Raw genomic sequence first — 19,977 nt, 5'->3', positions numbered from 1 at the left:
TTCCCCTCTCTAGCGGTATGAATAGCACTCTGGTCTTTCTTAGTCAAGTTTTAGCTCGAGATCGTGTGAGCATTTTGTTGTGATCCCTTACCGAATGGCATTTTCTAAGGAACGCGCGACCCACGGCGTGTGTTAGACAACTCCCAGGTCGTAATAATCACCACTGCGCTTTCTTGCGTGGTCGGTAGGGCCCGGTGCTTTGCTTCTATCCGTTCGTGTCGACCTGTCCGACACCCTTGTTACGCGTGAAGAGGCGTTTGACCTCTTGGAAGAGCGTATTGAGCCGGACGCCCGGCGCTGCAGCATGTGCTCCGGTGCTAACGTTACTGGTGCTGCCTGTCTTGTGTTGTTCGCCCTGGACTCGGCAGCTACCGTGCCAATGCTTCGCGGCTTCTCTTTCGTTACACCTCGAGGCATGGCGCAGGGAGCACCGGAATTTGGCTGCGCCTGCTCATTCAACGGTTCAAGAGCGATAGGCGTATCGTGTTCACTATCCTTAGTCGACAAAGGAGCCACAGCCACAGACGCACCCGGTGAGTTATCGAGCGTGGTATTGTTGGCGCGATCCCGACGTTGGGATAAGTTGGATAGCTTCTTACGCAATGCTCCAACGGCTTCCGGTGCATCGAATCTAGTGCGTTCTTCGTATGCATTGATGGGCTTATCGGGACCAACTGCGTTCTCGATAACGACGCACTCAGTGTCCCGTCGTTTGCCGTCGGACCTTCGACGCCGCAGGCAGATCAGGCATATTATACAGTTGACCAGGAGAACGAGCAAGACAAACCCGCCTGCCACGCCGGCAACTACAATGTAGAACTGCTGCTCAGTGAAGTGGTTGAAATACAAGAGGACTGAAGATGACGTGATGTCACCTGGAGTCAGCACAGTCTCTGCTGTGCTATTTGGTACAGCGTCGCTCACAGCTTTTGTTGCGGTGGCGTTTAAGATGACGGAGGTATTCTCGCCGATGCTGTTATTCTCGGGATCAGCTGTGGTCATTCCCAAGCGGCCTTCTACCACAACCGCCACAATGTTCGAGATGTCGCTGTAGCGGCGCTCCTTGTTCTTCGTTCGTAGCGCGAAATAATAAGCCACCGTCTTATCGTAATTTCGATCTGGAAGCGGCAAAGAGGCCGATTCATGATCCCCGAACTTTTGCTCTTGCTTGAATTCAATACTCGGTTGGTTAGCGAAATCGTTTAACAGATGTCGTTGGTCCAGGGAGTAACGGAGTTCGTAGGTGGAGCCCGCACCTGCAGTGAAATAAGGTTAAAAATGTTGGTCTCTTGTGCATAGCTGTGCTTAATACATGTTATACAATAAATACACGAATTCTCCTGGTGGTCCTTCAGCCTGGATTATCTTGGTCTATAGAAGAGATCAAAGTGAAAATGCTATTTGCGACACGGTAGACATTTTTTTGTGTGTGTGTGAGGCGTATACGTCGTTGTGGTCTGTCTCATACGTAACGATAAATATCCGCTTGCGTAAATGTACATATTGGCCACGCGCCCCTACTTCTTTATATTAATGTTATCGGGTTTCACCCAAGAAAACTCTTAGCGCCGCTCGGCGCAGTCCGCGCAGCTATGTTTGGGAAGTTTCGCGATTGTTTCGGATTGTTCCGTTAAGATTACGAGAAGGACGCGACTAGTCAAGTTTATTTGAAAGCTTACGCGACCACTGATAACGCCGGAAGGGTCAATCACTGATCTATAATAATAATATCTGGGGTTTAACATCCCCAAACCACCATATGATTATGAGAGACGCCGTAGTGGAGGGCTCCGGAAATTTCGGCCACCTGGGGTTCTTTAACGTGCACCTAAATCTAAGTACACGGGCCTCAAACATTTTCGCCTCCATCGAAAATGCAGCCGCCGCGGCCGGGATTCGATCCCACGACCTTCGGGTCAGCATCGAGTGCCATAACCACTAGACCACTGTGACGGGGCACTGATCTGTAATAGATGACGCTTTCCGCCGATGATCAGATTACCGGCGGCCGCCGACTGTGATCGTCACTATCAGTGTGCAGCGTGTATTGCTTGTTCTTTGACTTTTCATTTCGCCTTTAGCAGCCCGACTGCCGCCTCCTTCATCGTCACGACCACGTGACAATATGAATCGCATGGTTATTGAATCGAGCGCTATATATATATATATATATATATATATATATATATATATATATATATATATATATATATATATATATATATATATATATATATATATATATATATATATATATATATATAACGCGCAATTACAACATTGAAGTCTTTTAGCAGTGCCGCTTTGTATACGGAAGTCGCAGTCGTACGGAAACTGCAACGGTAAGTACGGAAATACTGTACCGTCGTGGTCTGTATGTCGCTGTTTTAATCTCCGGTACATATATTAGCCACTATTATCATCTCAGCATATTACCATACGCATCGAGCAGCTCGCGCAGCAAAAACGTTTTTGAATCTTGCTACATTTAACGCGGAATGGGAATACCGTAAACGGTACGGTATTACCGCCACTTGCTAAAACGCCGTGTTACTGCGAATCTTTGGCTAGACGTAGTTTACTGCCTGGTGCATTAAGTTTTTTTTTTTCGTTAACCGCTTGTCAGCGTGCTCCGAAAGTCGATTATATCCTGCATGGCTTCCGTAGAAAGGAGATGTTCTGTTTTTCTCGCGCACATGGAAGGCTGCTGCGCCACACTGTCATAACTAACACAGCTTATGTTGGAGAGCTCCGTGATTTATCGTGGGAAAGAAAAGAAAAGAACTAGATATAGGACGTATATAGCTAACGAGCATATAACCAGAAAATTAAGGCGTGGTGGACCCACCACGGTGGTTTAGTGTTTATGGTGCTCGACTGCTGACCCGAAGGTAGCGGGATCCAATCCCGGCCACGGCGGTCGCATTTCGATGGAGGCGAAATGCAGAGACACATGTACTTGAATTTAGGTGCACGTTAAAGAACACCAGATGGTCGAAATTTCCGGAGCCCTCCACTACAGCGTCGCCCATAATCATATCGTGGTTTTGGGACGTAAAACCCCAACAATTATTGTTAAGGCGTGGTGGCATTGCGCCATTACGAAAGGTACAGTTTTGCTGTGCCGGGTCTCAAATAAACCCGCCCATAAGTTTCTAACCATTCGTTTCTCACCGTCGCCGCTGTCGTACTCGTTTCCGGGAGCTGACCACACCAAAGTGACGTTGGGCAGTTCGATACGTTTGACGCTCAGGTCACGCACTGTGCCAGGCGGAAATGGCGCCTTGTTTTGCTCTGAGGCCCAGAATGAGCCCACGAACTCCTCCCTCTGGAAGGAAGCGCCGTGGCTTGCGTCGGAGCCGACGGACGTCGCGTAGTTGCCCGTGGCCTTCAACAGGACACTGTACCAGCCACCTTGCCGGGATGCAGCCAAACAGTAGCCGCTGTACACGCCGTCGCCCTTGGTCACGTCCGGCTCTGCATCGTCAAGGCAACATGCGCTTTCTCTGTGAGGTCATATTAAAAGGCGGTGGTTCAAAGCCCCTGAAAATTTTCAATTTTCGCTTTGCGCCACATCTCTTTCGTTAAGCTATCTATGCAACAACTCGCCCAACGTTGCACTCTCCCAAAAGCACATATCCGTTAAACAAGGTACTACTGCTCCAGGGTATACAGGCATAAATACTTGCGTTCGAAAGTGTGCGACTGGTAACCTCCAAAAGTTTGATTTGCTGCTCCAAGGTGAGGCGTCAGCTGCTCCAGAAGCTGCGTCGAAGTGGCTTCGGTCAATCACACAATTGATGCTGTCATATTGCCAATCGAGCGCCATGCTTGTGTCAAGCACAAAATGTGCGACACTCCCGTCTTGATATAGGTTAAATTCACTGGCGTAGTCGGGTAGGGGGGGGGGGGTGTTCAACCTTCCCCCCCATTGTCCCGAAATTTTTCAATTTTGCTTCTGTATATATACACTCACACATTACTCTACTGGTTCAATTAGTCCCTCCGTAAATACCAGATGTGAAGCACACTCAACAATGTAGCCACGTCCGTGAGAACGATTCGCATGGGAGTTATACAGTGCCGACCAGGAAGTATTTGGTGTATAGTCAACAACATTCAGCTATGCGCATGATGAAGGTGAGCCGCTGCTACGGAGCAAGAAGCATCTAACAGTTCGAGCTCCGCTACTTGCGGCCAGTGGCGTAGCCGGAAGGGGGGGGGGGGCACCGGGCCTGTGCATCCCCCCCCCCCCCCCCCGAAATTTTTTTCTGCCATGGTATACAGAGCACAAAATGACACTCGACCACACTTACCTGCCCGGACCTCACATCGGATCAAGAACGTGCCCCCCCCCCCACCTCCCTGAAAAACATTTGTGCCTTCGCCACTGCTTGCGGCGACCAGATAAAGTGACGCTCCCGTGGAGCATTTAGAATTATTGTATAGGCTCCCTTTAGGAAACATATGCCGTAAAGGATGCCTATACAGTATCTGTATAAACGTACACGCTTTTCCGGCATGGAAATCGCCGCCGTTTCGGTCGTGTGTGTTGCTTCCGTTCGGCGGGATCCGGCACAGGGCTGCCAACCCGTTAATTCAGAATTTCCCTCCGGGACGCCTGACATATCCCCATTTGAAATTTTCCTCACTTAAAATAATAACATAATAAAAACTATTAATTATTCGTCGTATCCATGTCACTTCTGTTGTTTTAACATTATACGTGTGTAGACAAGTGCTCGTTTAGCGTAATTTTAAAAGTGGATTAATTGGACAAAAGTGAAGTAGTGATTAATAAATAGCAGTGCTGAATTGCTGTTAGTACTGGGTGCCAGCTTGTGCCAGTAGAAGTTGGAGCATTTACACAGTCGCCTTTGGTAATACACAGTCTCCGCCTTTGGTAATAAACACGGAGTTAGCACGCACGGAGAGGCTGCACAACCAAACCGTGAACCTAGCATGATAATCCTGGCTCACTGCTCTCGGCAGCCTTCTCTCAGGATTTCCCTTTCCTCGCTGATGCTCGCCGCAGTTTTGTGGTTTTGATCTTTGCTCATGGGAGTGCCTTTATTTATTCAGAGAACCAACAATCGCTGTGAATAAATGGCAGTGTTAGGAAATATCGGAAAAGAAAGTAATCGCATCCATTTAAAGGCAAAAGACTGCCTTGAAAATGTCAAAATTTATTCTGAAAATGAATTAAGTATATGAATGCGTGAAATTTCCCTCGAAATCGCAAGGTTTCTCTTATTTCCACACGGACCTAAAGATTACGTTAATCTGGGAAATTTCCTTCAAGTTGGCAGCAATGAGATTCCTTCAGTCCACGTTTCTGTTCGTTCTTTGGCTGCGAGCACCACCAACGGGCGCGCAAACGCTCATGGGAGAAGTGTGTACGCCGCAGCAGCAGCCGCGATGAGCTCGCGGGTCTCGACGCTTTAGCTTTTCGCCTGCGCTGTGCGAACACTCCTCAGAGTAAGTGAATTTGGCAAGGTGCAGCATATTACTGCATAATTCAGTCATGAATTTTTATTTTTTATTTTTATTTATTTAGTACATACTGCAGTCCGTAGACCAAGCAGGAGGGGCGAAAAAAGAGAGCATAGCGAAAAAAATCGAACACATTATACAGCAAGTTAGAATACACAATACTACTGAAAAACAGGTCTTACTAACTAGGATGCTTAGTTATACATCTCTAGAAGAAAAGTGAACAAACTTCTAGAAACAGTTTCAAGCACAAAAAAGTAAAGCTACACAGCTGAAATAATAGGATGAGATAATGTATCATTGCAATATCAACAGTGTAGATTACACAAAAAGATGCATGTATTTTTCAAAGTCGGGAATGCCGCGTTCAGGAAAAACATTTGAAGGCAGTGTATTCCATTCGCTAATGGTTCTCGGAAAGAAGGAGTGTTTGAAAAGGTTAGTACGTGCAAAGTATGGCGTCAGATCATGATTGTGAGCATGTCTGGTTTTCCTAGAAGACGAAGGAGAGATGTATTTACTGGGATTGATATTAAACTGCCGATTACGAAGCAGGAAAAGAAACTTGAGTCTGGCGATAGCTCTACGCTGTTTCATAAGTGGAATGTTGTTAGTAGCCATAAGTGATGAAGGTGAATCAAGATTCTGATAGGCATTATAGATGAATCTTACCGCTCTCCTCTGGACCGTTTCAAGTTTATGAACATCCTTTTTAAGATACGGGTCCCAGGCTACGCATGCGTACTCTAGACGGGGCCGAATAAATGTATTATATGCAAAAAGTTTGATGTGAGATGGCGCGTTTTTTAGTTTGTGTCTAAGAAACCCTAGTTTTCTAGAGGCGGAGGAACAAGCGTCGTCAATATGTTTACTCCACGTCAGTCGATTGGTAATATTGACTCCCAAGTATTTAAAACTGCTCACTTCAATCAACGGATTATTATTTAAGGTGTAGTGTGATGTAAAAGGGGTAATTTTATTTGAGATACGCATAAAGACTGATTTACTAATGTTTAACTCCATCGACCAGGTATGGCACCAATCGGAGAGAGAATTTAGGTTGTTCTGCAGGCACTCTTGGTCCCTTTCACTTTTAATTGGCTTATAAAGAATGCAGTCATCTGCAAAAAGCTTTAGGCTTATGGCGGAGGTGTCAACTGATGAAACGATGTCATTGATAAAGATGAGAAACAAGACAGGGCCAAGGACACTTCCCTGTGGAACTCCCGAGGTTACAGGCAGAACCCCAGAGCTGCCGCCCTCGACCTGGACAAACTGTTTCCGGTTGCTAAGGTAGGAGCGGATCCAATTAATTACATTAACGGGTAGACCAATGTTTGAAAGTTTGGTGAGTAGTTTACCATGGCAGACACAGTCGAAAGCTTTTCTAAAATCTAAGAAGATGGCGTCTATTTGGTCGCCCTTATCAAGTGCTATTGCGAAGTCGTGAATTGTGGTGACAAGTTGAGTGGTAGTTGAGAGGCCTTTTCTAAAACCATGCTGGAAAGGAGTCGAAATACTGTTTTCTTCAAGAAATGACATTATGTAATGTGTTATGATGTGCTCAAGAAGTTTACAAGGACCGGAAGTTAATGATATTGGCCGGTAGTTTTCAACATTTAGGCGATCACCTTTTTTAAATACGGGAATAACACGTGCCGTACGCCAATCATCGGGAAGAATGGAATTATGAAACGAAAGACGAAAAAGATGGGTGAGGACGTGCGCGATAGGTTCGGCGTAACGTTGCAGAAATGCGTTAGGTATGCCGTCTGGACCACCGGAAGATTTAGTCTTAACATTCAGTAACAGCGAAAGGACACCTTCGACAGTTATGAAATCGGCAGATATAGTAGAAAGAGAACTAATGTTTGTGTCAGCATGATCTCCCTGAGTGAACACAGAGTGAAAATACTGATTGAATTGGTTTGCAATTTTGGCTGGATCGTTAACAATACAGCCGTTTACTGATATCTCGGTCGGTGTTTTGTGCGCATCGCTCAAGTACCGCCAGAATCTATCCGGGTTAGTTTTCAAAAAGTTAGGAAGCGAGTGGTTGAAGTATCTTGCCTTTGCTTCGCTTAGCCGAGTTGCAAGCTGGGCTTTTAACGAGATAAGTCTGCAGGGTATTTTTTTCTTTTTTCTAGCTCGTTTTAGCTTACGGTGCAAATGTATGATGTCTCTAGTAGTCCATGGGTTATTTCGGTTTTTCCTAACCTGTTTACTTGGCACAAACTTATCAGTGCAGTAATGTATCGCAGTTTTTATTTCATTCCAGGCGGTCGACACATCATCAGAAAGATTATCACATAGGAACCACAGATAATCCAAAATGGCCTGGTCGTCCGCCTTCGAGTAATCCTTAATGACATGACTGGTCTCTTGCCGGTGCACTTTGTTTTCACCAATACCAAAGGATAAAAATACTGCCTTATGATCGGAGATGCCATCTTCAATCGAGACCGTGTATTTGCATACATTTGAACTTAAAAAGACTAGGTCGAGTGTAGAACGGGCGTTTCCAGCCTCTCTAGTGCACTCATTAACAATCTGCACAAGATCACACATCAAGGCAATGTCAGCGAGAGGGTTTAACGTCGTTACATCAGATCCAGAGCGTGGAACGTGCCAGTCAACATTGGGCAAGTTAAAATCACCTGCAAGAATCAGACGATCATTTTTGAACGCGCACATGTGGTCATATAGCTTAGACAGATATTTGTGTGTTGAAGAGGGTGGTCTGTAGATGGCACACACGGTGAAGTAATGGCCCCAGCAGCTTACTTTAAGGAATAAACTTTCGTGCTCAGGAATCTGTTGAAGGGGCCGAGCACTAATACCATCTTTGAGAACTATTGCTACACCACCACCTCTTGTTGGCCGGTCACGTCCTCTCTGTCTAGCGTTTCCGCGTGCCACTGTTGGACCAGCGGAGCGGTTCCGAAGCGTCATATCATTTTTTTTTTTTTGCGCCAGTATGCCCTACGACATAAATAAAAGGATACAACTCGATTTCCTAGGTGAAGTCCAGGAGCAGTTTATGCAATTCACGGATCTTATTTGGAACCAACGTCCACCGACACTGCCGACGAGCGCAAGGTGAGGTTCTGAGATTCAAAGATTACGCAAGAGAGTATAGTCAGCATGTAGTAAAATAAGATACGCTGATTAGACATCGTGCTTGTCGCTCGCACCATAGGTAACAAAAGATAAGCTTCTACCACCCTTCATTGACACTAAATGCAGGTGTTTCATTCTACATACGCCCGTTGTGTATTCGCGTGCTGGCTCGCAGCTAGGTGACCATATATACTCTATAGATATCCAATGCCGTGAGCAGTTGGAGATGGAGCACTGAAATTACCTTTTAAATGCCATAGCAGCTAAACGCAGTTGGAAAGCGCGGAAGTGTTCGTGACACTAAATGCTCAAGGGGTATCTCTGGCAATCCAATACGTCACATTCTTGTACATAACAAATAATGGTTGAATAAACATGAATTCATCCACCGCGGTGGTCAAGTGATTATGGTGCTTGAATGCTCACCCGAATGTCGCTGGATTTTGACCCGAATGTCACCAGCATTTTGCCTCGAACGAAATGCGGACTCGGCGGCCGCATTTCGATGGAGGCAAAATGCTGGAGGCCCGTGTGCTTAGGTTTAGGTGCACGTTAAAGAACCCCAGGTGGTCGAAATTTCGGGAACCCTCCACTACGGCGTCTCTTATAATCACATCGTGGTTTTGGGACGTAAAACCTCAAATATTATTATTATTAATTCGGTGTTCCAGCTCATATTGTACACAATAGTACGTCTTGACGGTTACGGCACGCGGTAACGCGCGTGCCGCTTAACTGCTACATCGGATATACATCTGCTCGGTAATACTACACTGACTGTGTTATTCCTTTCACATTCCATGCATAGATATACACATGTGTAGTGTTTACGACGTAAGAAAAGTCAATAGTCACGGCGCTAACGACCAACGGTTGACCAAACAGCCGGCTCGCTCAACGAACACACTTTTCCCATAGTGCTCCGCGCGCTCGCGTGGCGCTCAGGGATTGCTTGAAAGAGGTCTATTACAAACGCGCGCAGCGCAAAATGTGCTATATGACACGCGAAATTTAGTTGCCCCTTCCCACACTTAGCACGCTTTACCGCATAACTTTATACGACGGCGAGGCTAACTTTGCTTGCGCTGCAGTGTGATGTCGTCGCGAGTTCCTCGTCGAAATAAAGATAACATGCCGAACCGTAAGTAACCAAGGCCAAACACAAACGCGGCGGCCTCCCTTCTTTTTACATCAGTGCGTAGGGGAGGGTCCCGCCGCCAGCCGTTGGGGCTACTCAAGGCCAGAAAATCTTTAGAACCGCTGTCCTTTGTTATTTTCATTACGGGTGGAGTTAGGACTGTTTATCAGGAGATTTATGCCCGCGTCCGGGCAATCTGGAGGACTGGTCAGAAATGGGAAGTCTCCCGGACAAATCGGGAGGTTGACAGGTATGAAGGGGTAATCATTCCACGTCTTTTTATTTCCCTTCAAGTCTTGCGAAACAGACATGGTGGGACGGTTATTCAGTGCAACGCGTGGCAGATGATCTGGAAATTTTGTTGTTCGTCTACATAAGTTTACCTGAGCAGATAAACAGAAAAAGATGACACCCCAGCTGAGTGCAGGGCCACGTCAGCTGCATCAGAGAGTCCGAGAACAGCGAGCAGTCAATTGAAAGCAGAAAACGGGAGCTTTTAAGAACGAGATACCCCTTTGAAGGGACACTAAATTGAAACAACAAATTTGTTTCAGCTGATGAATTGTACTCTCAAAACTCCAGTGTCGTTAATTTAAGCACCATAAGTTCATTAATTGATTAGTAACTCCATGTTCAAAGTTTCACTTAAATTTCTTGCCAAAATTTCCGATGGTGACGTCACGGATTTCAAAGTGTTGCTTCGGGATTTTGTGCCATGTAGGCTCAACTAATTTCCTGAAACTTGGTATGTTAAGTCTCAGGCTCCCTCAGAAGACAATGTACTCCATTTTTACCGATTAGGAACTGCGTAGACCCTAGCAGACGCCGTCAACATCTATGACGTCACGGCGACTGGTGTGAGAACTTCAAGGTGGCGTCGCCACACACATTATCTTTTTGCGCGTTTTCTCGCTTACCAAGCGTCTTCTAGAAGCAAGGGTGGTGTTTTCGGTATCGTGAAAGAGTAATTTACTAATACGAGAAAAATCGCTTTCTCTTTAGTGTACCTCTAACAGCGACGCATGTAAACTATACATAGGGTGATTCCACGTAAGATCGAACAATCGATGGCTGGTCGACCTCTCAAATTTATTTCAAAATTTTATATATTATTGCCTGATGAGTGGAAAGAAGAGATCCGCAATTTGTTTTGCCGCCAAAAATTTTTTCGAAGCACAGGAAATCAGTAGTGACGAAGAGGTGAAGTGGAGCGCTCATCCGCTCTGCTGTTTTGGCCAACTTTCGTTATGAACTGCACAAAGTATATTAAAGTTAGGTAGCTGAAATTTCTTTAACTAAATATATGCATATTTTTGCTTCTGCTCAGGTATTTTTAGTTTTGATGTGTAGCGTAGATGTTATTATAAAAAACCTCAAAATTGGCCCAGAAAACGTTATTTTCTTTACTTTGAAGGTCTTTATCTCGAAATATCCTTGTAGCAGAGCGACAAAAATTGCGCATTACGTTCTTCGCATGGTTATCTACCACATTGCCGAATCTTATATTTATATAACTTTTCAGTAAAGAGATATGATCGGGCTAAGTTAAAGAAAACACCGGACAATGAAAACTTCTGACGACAATTAAAAAAAAAAACCCCATTTTTTATATTTCTTAAACTTTGTCCACTTATTCTCCTCCACATCAGCTTTCATAATCATTGAAAACATGTTGCATAATGTCGTTGCACTAATAGTTACGACCCCTCCAATGAGACCCTTAGGCAAGGATTGGCACTTCCGACTTCTTGCCCAGCAAGTGTATAAAATGCAGGCAGGATTGAATTGCTTTTTATTAAAAGGCCAGCAGGTACCGAAAAAGGTGTCGCCGGCACTGAAGACGATAATTTTGAAATTATTTCGTCACTGCAGCAGCCACGAGCGCGGGGCTCCCGAGCAGGCGCGCGTTGTAAGAGACGGCGCAGTGAGAGCTCGTTTTCGCGTCCTCAGACCGATTGAGTTCGAAACAGCAACACCTCTGGGGTGACTTGCACGCACGTACACCGATAGTCGCAGTGATCTGGTTAATGACGTCGATTTATTTTTCAGGGGGCATAAAAATGTCATCGTTAAACTGTGCGTTCCGTGAAGATATTTCATTGCAGTGGTAGCAAAAGCACGCGTAGCACAAGCAGTCCGTCTCACTGGCAGTCACTGATCTTTCGGGCGTTAGACGTTTCTTCAAAGCGTATACGCCTAGGTCGGTAACTCTGCGAAATTTTGGCTTCTTTGCAAAAATTAAAGGAGTACTGACACGATTTTGAGACATCGCAAAAGGGACATTTTTTGCTTCGTTGGTGTGCAGTGTCAACGCTGTCCACACACTGGAGTCGGAGAACACGTATAAAATATTTTAATTTGACTTTGAAGTTTTCGTCGCTGAGCATCTGCAAGCCAGCTCTACTGCAAGGACATTATCCCGACGAGTCAAGACAGTTCCCCCGAGTTCGCGATTTCTGCGTCCTGCATGCAGCCTAAATCGTAGAAATCACTGCCAGGGTCACAGGACGACAATTCACTCATCGTTGTTTATGTGCACCACGAGCAGATGACGAATTTGCTGCTAGTACGTCGCGAGTTTCTGTATCTCCGTGACGTCACACCGCTATGAAACGACACTGAGACGCCTCTCCCTCGATATCTAAACCGAAAGTGTCTTTTTAAGGTGGCGCTAAATAAAATATATACGATGCATTCCCAGGCACCACAATAGTCGTTTTAGGTTTCTCGACACCAGTATTTTTATTTAGAGCAACAATCCGAAATTTTTAAAAATTCGTGTCAGTACTCCTTTAAGCTTCTTGTGCTTCGAGAGGTAGTCTCCACAATAGACTCATTCAGAGCTATACTTTCTCGCCATGAGACGCACAGGAGGAGTAGAGTAAGAGCAAAGCACAAGAACTATCCGCGCCGAATGAAGTCTGAACAGCGCTCTGACCGTGCGGCTAGTTCAGGCCGTCTGCTGCCGACATCTAAGATAGGCAAGCGCATCCGGTTACCGATAGTTTTGCTTTTCTTTCCTTTGACATTCCATATTTTGCTTTGCCACTGGAGCGCCACGTTAATGCTTTCCACTGATCGCAACTGGCGCAGCGCAGTTTCTCTGGCAGCAGCGTGCGTGAAGCGAGTGCTCATAGCTCCCTTATAGAGTTCTTATATTGCTCCCATCTCTGCCTTGTTATCGGCGCCTAGCTGCGATGCGAACAGAGGGCGGATAGAATAGCGAAGCTGCAGTGCACGTGCGTTCAAGTCACCGGAGAGGCGTTGCTGTTTCGAACTCAATCGGTCTGAGGACGCGAAAACGAGCTCTCACTGTGCCGTCTCTTACAACGAGCATCTCGGGTGCGCGCGCGCCTGCTCGGTAGCCCCGCGCTCGTGGCCGCTGCAGTGACCAAATAATTTCAAAATTATCGTCTTCAGTGCCGGCGACACCTTTTTCGGTACCTGCTGGCCTTTTAATAAAAAGCAATTCAATCCTGACTGCATTTTATACACTTTCTGGGCAAGAAGTCGGAATTGCCAATCCTTGTCTAAGGGTCTCATTGGAGGGGTCGTAACTATTAGTGCAACGACATTATGCAACATGTTTTCAATGATTATGAAAGCTGATGTGGAGGAGAATATGTGGACAAAGTTTAAGAAATATAAAAAATGGGTTTTTTTTTTAATTGTCGTCACAAGTTTTCATTGTCCGGTGTTTTCTTTAACTTAGCCCGATCATATCTCTTTACTGAAAAGTTATATAAATATAAGATTCGGCAATGTGGTAGATAACCATGCGAAGAACGTAATGCGCAATTTTTGTCTCTCTGCTACAAGGATATTTCAAGATAAAGACCTTCAAAGTAAAGAAAATAACGTTTTCTGGGCCAATTTTGAGGTTTTTTATAAAAACATCTACACTACACATCAAAACTAAAAATACCTGAGCAGAAGCAAAAACATGCATATATTTAGTTAAAGAAATTTCAGCTACCTAACTTTAATATATTTTGTGTAATTCATAACGAAAGTTGGCCAAAACAGCAGAGCGGATGAGCGCTCTACTCCACCTCTTCGTCATTATTGATTTCCTGTGCTTCGAAAAATTTTTGGCGGCAAAACAAATTGCGGATCTCTTCTTTCCACTCATCAGGCAATAATATATAAAATTTTGAAATAAATTTGAGAGGTCGACCAGCCATCGATTGTTCGATCTTACGTGGAATCACCCCATATAGCTTTGAAGTCTTCTTCACTGCTTTTTTTTTTCTTTCCTACCTGAACGGTGAACTTTTTCGTTAATAGCCGTTGCGCAGCGGGACACAAACCTAGGATCCAGTAAAGCAACGAAGCCGGTGCCACGCTGTATTAAATGTGGCCACGAAATGACGTACCCCATGCGACGTACCCAGAAGTCCATTGTCCCGAAGCTGGACGACTGTAATGGTGACAGTGTCCTGCGCTACGTGGTAGACGACAGCCTCCACATTGGCTCCCTTAACAGCTTGCTCGCCGTATAGGAGTTCGGCGTACAGGATTTGCGGAAGCGGCATGTCTACCTGTGTAGAAAATGCGTGAAATCGACTGGTGCATATCTAATCAGGTTTTGGGCTTAACACACTGAGGTTTCAACATATTGCGTTATAGAAGCGACAATTTCTGCACGTGCACTGCACGAATTTTTGCACAAGAGGCGCGGCCCTCTAGCGGTCACCTATCTAACTAGAGCACGCGCCGAGCGTGGTGTGCGCCGTCTCGAGCGGCGACGCGCCAGCTAGTGAGCATTCTTGAAATCACCTGAGAGAGCGCAGCTGCGCCTATGGCGGGACCAATGAGAACTAGTGCACACGCCGCCGACAACAGACAAGGCGCGAGCATAAGAAGCTAGGCGAGCAAGCTCCTAAAAAAAGTTAAGCAGACCCAAGTCAAGTCAATGCACGAGCCGTCTGTGGTCGTTGGTTTCGACGTGTCGGTGTAGCACACGACGTCCGGCGTTAGCGCGCTGCGCTGTCTCGCTATCTCCGGCTTCTTCAGTTCCGTGACGCGCGCGTCCCAGTTTTATATATACCATGTATGACGTCATACTACAACAGCGCCACCACATTACGCCGACATATGCACCGCCGCGGTCGCCACACCTCCCATGCATCTGCCGCAACTGCTGCTACAGCCTAGCCGGCTCCTCCGACGCGCGTCGTAGGCTTTTTCCACCCTCCCTACCCGTCTGCATTCCTGTCCACGCGCCGTGTCCCCGATGCGTTCGTAAGCCACCCATGGTACCCTCCTGGGAACGCATGCGCGGGATGCATAGTGGAGCTAGAGGTAAATAGCTGCATTGTAAAAAAAAAATGTCGAATCAACGCAGCAGCTGCAGTCAGAAAACAGTAATAAACAGTCACGAAAGCGTCTAAAGCCACAAAAACGAATGTTTAAACAATCCATGTACTATACCTCTCATTCCCACGGTATAGCTGAGCGATCGCAGCGTCAAAGTTCCGTCTAGTAATTATTGCAGAAAACTCTATGGTGTTATTGCATCCGCCTATTATCATTGCTCCTCGCGGTACGCGGCACGTGACGCACTGCGAATCACAGCTCCGAAATCCATCTGTTAGCGCGCCACGAGAATGCTGCTGCGTGGCAGATTTGACGGCACGCCTTCATCTGCCGGCGGAGCACCGCACACTCTCTAGTACTACATGAACATCGATCGGCAGAAAGCAAGCGCTCACCGATGACGCACCGAGAATAGGCTGGGAACACTTTGTACATATTTTGCGAATTATATGGACCACCAAGATGCACTACCAAGCAGTGTGGCCTGTGTTTATTTCTGTGATCATTTCATTGCAGCGTGCGTACAAATGTAAACAACTTTTGATCAAAACAAATAGAAACGATATTTAGTTTGGTGCATGTCGTCTCTATTCTTGCTCCGTTTTTCAAGAGCTAAAATGAACGCCCTGTGACTAGTGATGCGGAACTATCGATGGTACTATCGATACTATCGATAGCTGAGTTACTGTCGAACTATCGATGGTGAAAAATACTATCGATAGCGCTATCGATAGTAAAAAATTCGATGGTACTATCGATAGTATAAAATCAACAGCGCGGACTCACTGCAGAATAAACTTGGTTTTCGGCGCGCGTGGTACATGGAGCCGGAGCAGCAGGCTGAAGGGCAAGAAAGTTGTCATCATTGCGTTCTTCACCAGAGTGCTTTGCTGAAACATGATCATACAGTCAAACTGTTCAGCTGTAGCGGAAAGGAAGCCTTTACATGTGCTAGGACTGCGCGGCTTCGAAGTGTATTCACTTTATGATGTCAAAAAAAAAAAAAAAACCAGAATTGTAAGGTGTAAGTGGTTGCTTTTGGATACGAATTTATTGACGGACATATTCCGCCATTTTGACTGCGGAAATAATTAATTTCTCTGTCAAAAGTTGCTCATAAGTTAAGCGAAGCTGGTAGGAGGCTATCACAAATATTTTGGCAATATGGCCGGCCAGCAACCGCATCATTATTCGTACCACTACCGATAGTATTGTCACGTGGTTGTGACGGTGAAGAATGCTGCAGCAAGACTGGGAAATACGGAGCTCTTTATTTGGGCTAACTTGTGTCCAGAAAATCAAAACTCAAAATACAAGCGATACATGCTGCGCACTGATAGCGGCGGGAGCAGTAGTCAGCCGTTGAGTAATCTGATCATCGGAGGAACGCGTCGTCCTTTATACATCAGTCATCAAACCTTCCAGCGTTATCGCTGGTGTTCGCGTAAGCTCTCGAATAAACTTGACAATTCGCGTCCGGCGCGTAATCTTAACAGAATGATCTCAAACAATTGTGAAGCTTCTCACACATTACGGCGCGGTCTGTGTCAAACGTTGCTAATTAACAGTCTTTGTGGGTGAAACCCGAATACGTCAAAACAATGGCAGTAATATAGTAATATCGCTATAGTAATATTAACGATGCCACTACCGATTGCACTATCGATAGTTTGTCGATAGTAGCACTATCGATAGTTTGTTTACACTATCGATAGTTTCAAAAAAACTATCGATACTATCGATAGTCAATTTACCGATAGTTCTGCATCACTACCTGTGACACATGGAAAAGCTTCACAACATTATGTAGGACCACAGTAAAGGTGGTCTGTTGCATGCTCGCAAGTACCATATAGCAAGGATATAACGACAAGCCTTTTGCAGACCGCTCGTATTTCTTAATGTAACACAGACAAAAAAAAACATGAGAAGACACCCCCCCCCCCCTCCCCCCGGCCTTTTCATTCCGATTACGTACTCTGTTTCTGCGGAACCATCCACGCAGGCGGACTCTTGGTTCTTGCACTGAGCTGCGAATGCTTGCCATGAATGAACAGCGTTGGCTGATTTGCCGTGCCCTGACCGCATAATCAACGTTCACGATGTCTGGATCCTGCAGGTGAAACACAACAAAAATAGAAATAAAAAAAACTGCAATACTTACACACAGGCGACAGGTGGCCCCAAGTAAAATGTCGCAGTTGATTAGGCAAGTTAGCGCGAGCATGCCAAATCGTTGAATGAAGAAAGGGCTGCCGACAGAACAGCTTTCGAGGAGCTTCCGGTGTTTACGCGCCTGTGGTAGTCCGGGTGTTGCAGTACGTCCGCACAGTACGTCCGCGCGACGTCCGCGATGCGTGATCATTCTTATATAACTAGCGTCGCGCGCCATTTGTTTTTTATGTCTCCATATGTCGTAGCGCACTTGTAGTAATGTTATATTTTACTCACACAATGGAAGCGTTCAACGGTGGCTATCGCCACCAGTGATATAGCGAAACATATTTTGGCGCAATAGAAGCGAGGAGAAACTGGTATACGCAGGAAGGATATGCATGTGAGCACCTTTTCAAATATTCAACAATTGCACTGTCACTTTAATTGTTCACAAAGGGAAAATACTTAGCTATTAAGGAAGGGGTAAGTGCCAGTATTCAAACATTTTTTCAGCAGGAATCGAAGGATTAGACATGGTAATCACAAGGAACATATCGACAACATGCGATTCGCATAAGGCGTTGTCATGTTCAGTAATAATGTAGATGACACGCCACAAGTGCCTTAGCCGACGAAATCTAAGCATGTGAAAAATTAACGTGCACTAGACTAACCTGGTGTTCAATAGCCTAGCAAGAAAACAATTCCTGACTAAAATCAGCCTTTATAGTGTGTGCAGGAGTATTCTCATGTAGGACACCTACAGAGGACCAGGATCATGAGAAGGAAATCTACGGAATAAAAATTTGTCCAAGTACACATGGAAGGCATCCAAGTCATGATTGCATGGTACTAGGCGCTATAAATTAAATGAAAAGCGTTGCATTCTACCACTGCGAAAATATGATGCATAAACTTAGTGTATTACAATAAGACTTGAAAGCTAAGGACGGTATAACAAGCAATGAAATTTAAATTGCCAGCAAAACATCACGAAATAGACGGCAGTAACGTACATAAACAAAAAATGTGGCAAAATAGTTCTGCCGACATCCGCATAGTTGGGGAATGCTTGAAACCGAAGAAACTGTTAGTTGCGAGTTAAGCGCTCTTTCCTTTCGCCTTTTCTTCTCGGTCGTTTGCGTCCTCGAAATTTTTTGAAACTGTATGAAAGCGTCTTGAACTACAGCTTTAAGGGCCCCTAAACCACCTTCGATCAATTTTGTAACGCTTCGAGTAAACGCGCGCATCGAGTTCACAAGGCTGTCACGATAAACAATATCCAACGCGGCAGCGCTACGAGCCGCGGGCGCCCTACAAATTCCAAGAAACAATCACTTCTCCTCTACGGGCCCTTTGGCAATCTTCAGCCCCTCAGCATTGGCCGTGACGTCAACATTTTAGTCTGCTCGTCATCCACAATACCTGTTTGTCTGCTCGCCGGTACGTGAGAAGGATCACTCTGCCAGGAGGAGAGAAGAGCCGACGAAACAAGCCCAGCGAAAGAAAGAGCGAAACGAGCGAGGCCCTTGTTTGTATCATCAAACCCGTGCAGCTCCGCTATTACGGCACCGTTTCGCAAAATCCTCACGGCTACGTGTTCGTTGTAGACTCGTGCACAACTGCAACACCACAACTAAATCTCGACCTCTGGGTGGTTTAGGGGCCATTTAAAGTGGGAAGTTTCGTTCAGAAAGAAAAGTAGTTAAGTTGCGGCACCGTTTCGTATCGTTTCGTACCTCAGTGAGCATCTGTTCCGTGGCAAACATAGACATCTTGACCCGGTGAGATGGTACCACTGTCCCGTTGAAGGTGACGTCACCTTCTTCAATGCTGTACACGTCAGGGCAGGCTACGATGAACGAGAGCGCGTCGGAATCGAATGACTTGAAGCTGAAGTTGCCGCTGATGCCATTTCGTAGATTCACGTCTGTCTTCTGGAATACCTGCATTTGGTTTACATCAACTCTGTCGTGAACAAGCTTCGTTATCTAATGCACGCCTGAACTAAATAAGCAAGCAAGCAAGCAAGCAAGCAAGCAAGCAAGCAAGCAAGCAAGCAGGGCCTGCATGCGACACTCGATGGACCGGGCAGTTTGGATGGGTTTAATTCTAGAAGAATCAAATAATATGAACTTGCTTTCGGATACATTTATTATGTAGAAGTTTCTAATTTAAGGGCATACGATAACGGCGAAATTTGGCGAAAAAGCGGCTGAGGTTTAACTTTGGTAAACCTAGTTATCACAGGCGGCGACTGCAGTATAGCTTCGATCTTGGCACGCTTGCGCGCTTGATATAGCTTCTCTATAAGGTGCTCATTTTGCCTCTCTTTTCTCCGGTGTTTCAGCAGGCAACATTGCCTTTGCTTGAGATTTCGCAGCCTGCCGTGTAGCTACATCCACTGGATGATTGGATTCAGCTTGTCGCTTGCGTTAATGCGCACGCACAGATGGCCCAGCCGACGCGCCGGTAGACTGAGCGAACAAGCGCCGGCTGGCGAGGCTCCGAGCGAGCGCAGCTGCGACGTCTCTCCGCAGCGCATCACGTGGCGTGACTTGGAGCGAGAGAGACGCAGGGAGGAAAGAGCAGAAGCTGCGGCTGTAGCGTCCGAGCTGGCTGAGAGCCAAGAGCGTTCTCCTATTTCTCTGGCTCGCGCCTAGAGTGCTATGGCCGCTCTTCTTTTGCCAAGGCCAGCCGGACGCGCCTTGAGTTACCCTTGCGCTCCGGCTGCTCAAGGTCATTGCGAC

General features: G+C 46.0%; 1 protein-coding gene across 2 annotated transcripts in view; it reads right to left on the bottom strand.

The window, feature by feature from the left end:
- Positions 1-117: 117 nt before the first annotated feature.
- LOC119403548 (uncharacterized) overlaps positions 118-19,977 on the bottom strand; it is a 61,350-nt gene continuing 41,490 nt past the window's right edge. Inside the window, exons 9-13 of one of the 2 annotated variants that reach the window (XM_037670479.2) lie at positions 18,967-19,173; positions 17,049-17,183; positions 14,142-14,292; positions 3,175-3,477; positions 118-1,256 (exon numbers count right to left, since the gene is read on the bottom strand). In XM_037670479.2, the coding sequence (XP_037526407.1) occupies positions 133-1,256; positions 3,175-3,477; positions 14,142-14,292; positions 17,049-17,183; positions 18,967-19,173 (1,920 nt within the window). In that variant the 3' untranslated portion in view covers positions 118-132. Of the gene's footprint in view, positions 1,257-3,174; positions 3,478-14,127; positions 14,293-17,048; positions 17,184-18,966; positions 19,174-19,977 lie in introns of those variants that run through there. The other variant, XM_049418126.1, reaches the window with a different exon arrangement.

Source organism: Rhipicephalus sanguineus, chromosome 1 (genome assembly GCF_013339695.2).
Source record: "Rhipicephalus sanguineus isolate Rsan-2018 chromosome 1, BIME_Rsan_1.4, whole genome shotgun sequence".
NCBI classification, from domain to species: Eukaryota; Metazoa; Arthropoda; class Arachnida; order Ixodida; family Ixodidae; genus Rhipicephalus; species Rhipicephalus sanguineus.
The sequence above is the reverse complement of the archived record's forward strand: the minus strand, read 5'-3'. Positions and strand labels throughout refer to the sequence as shown.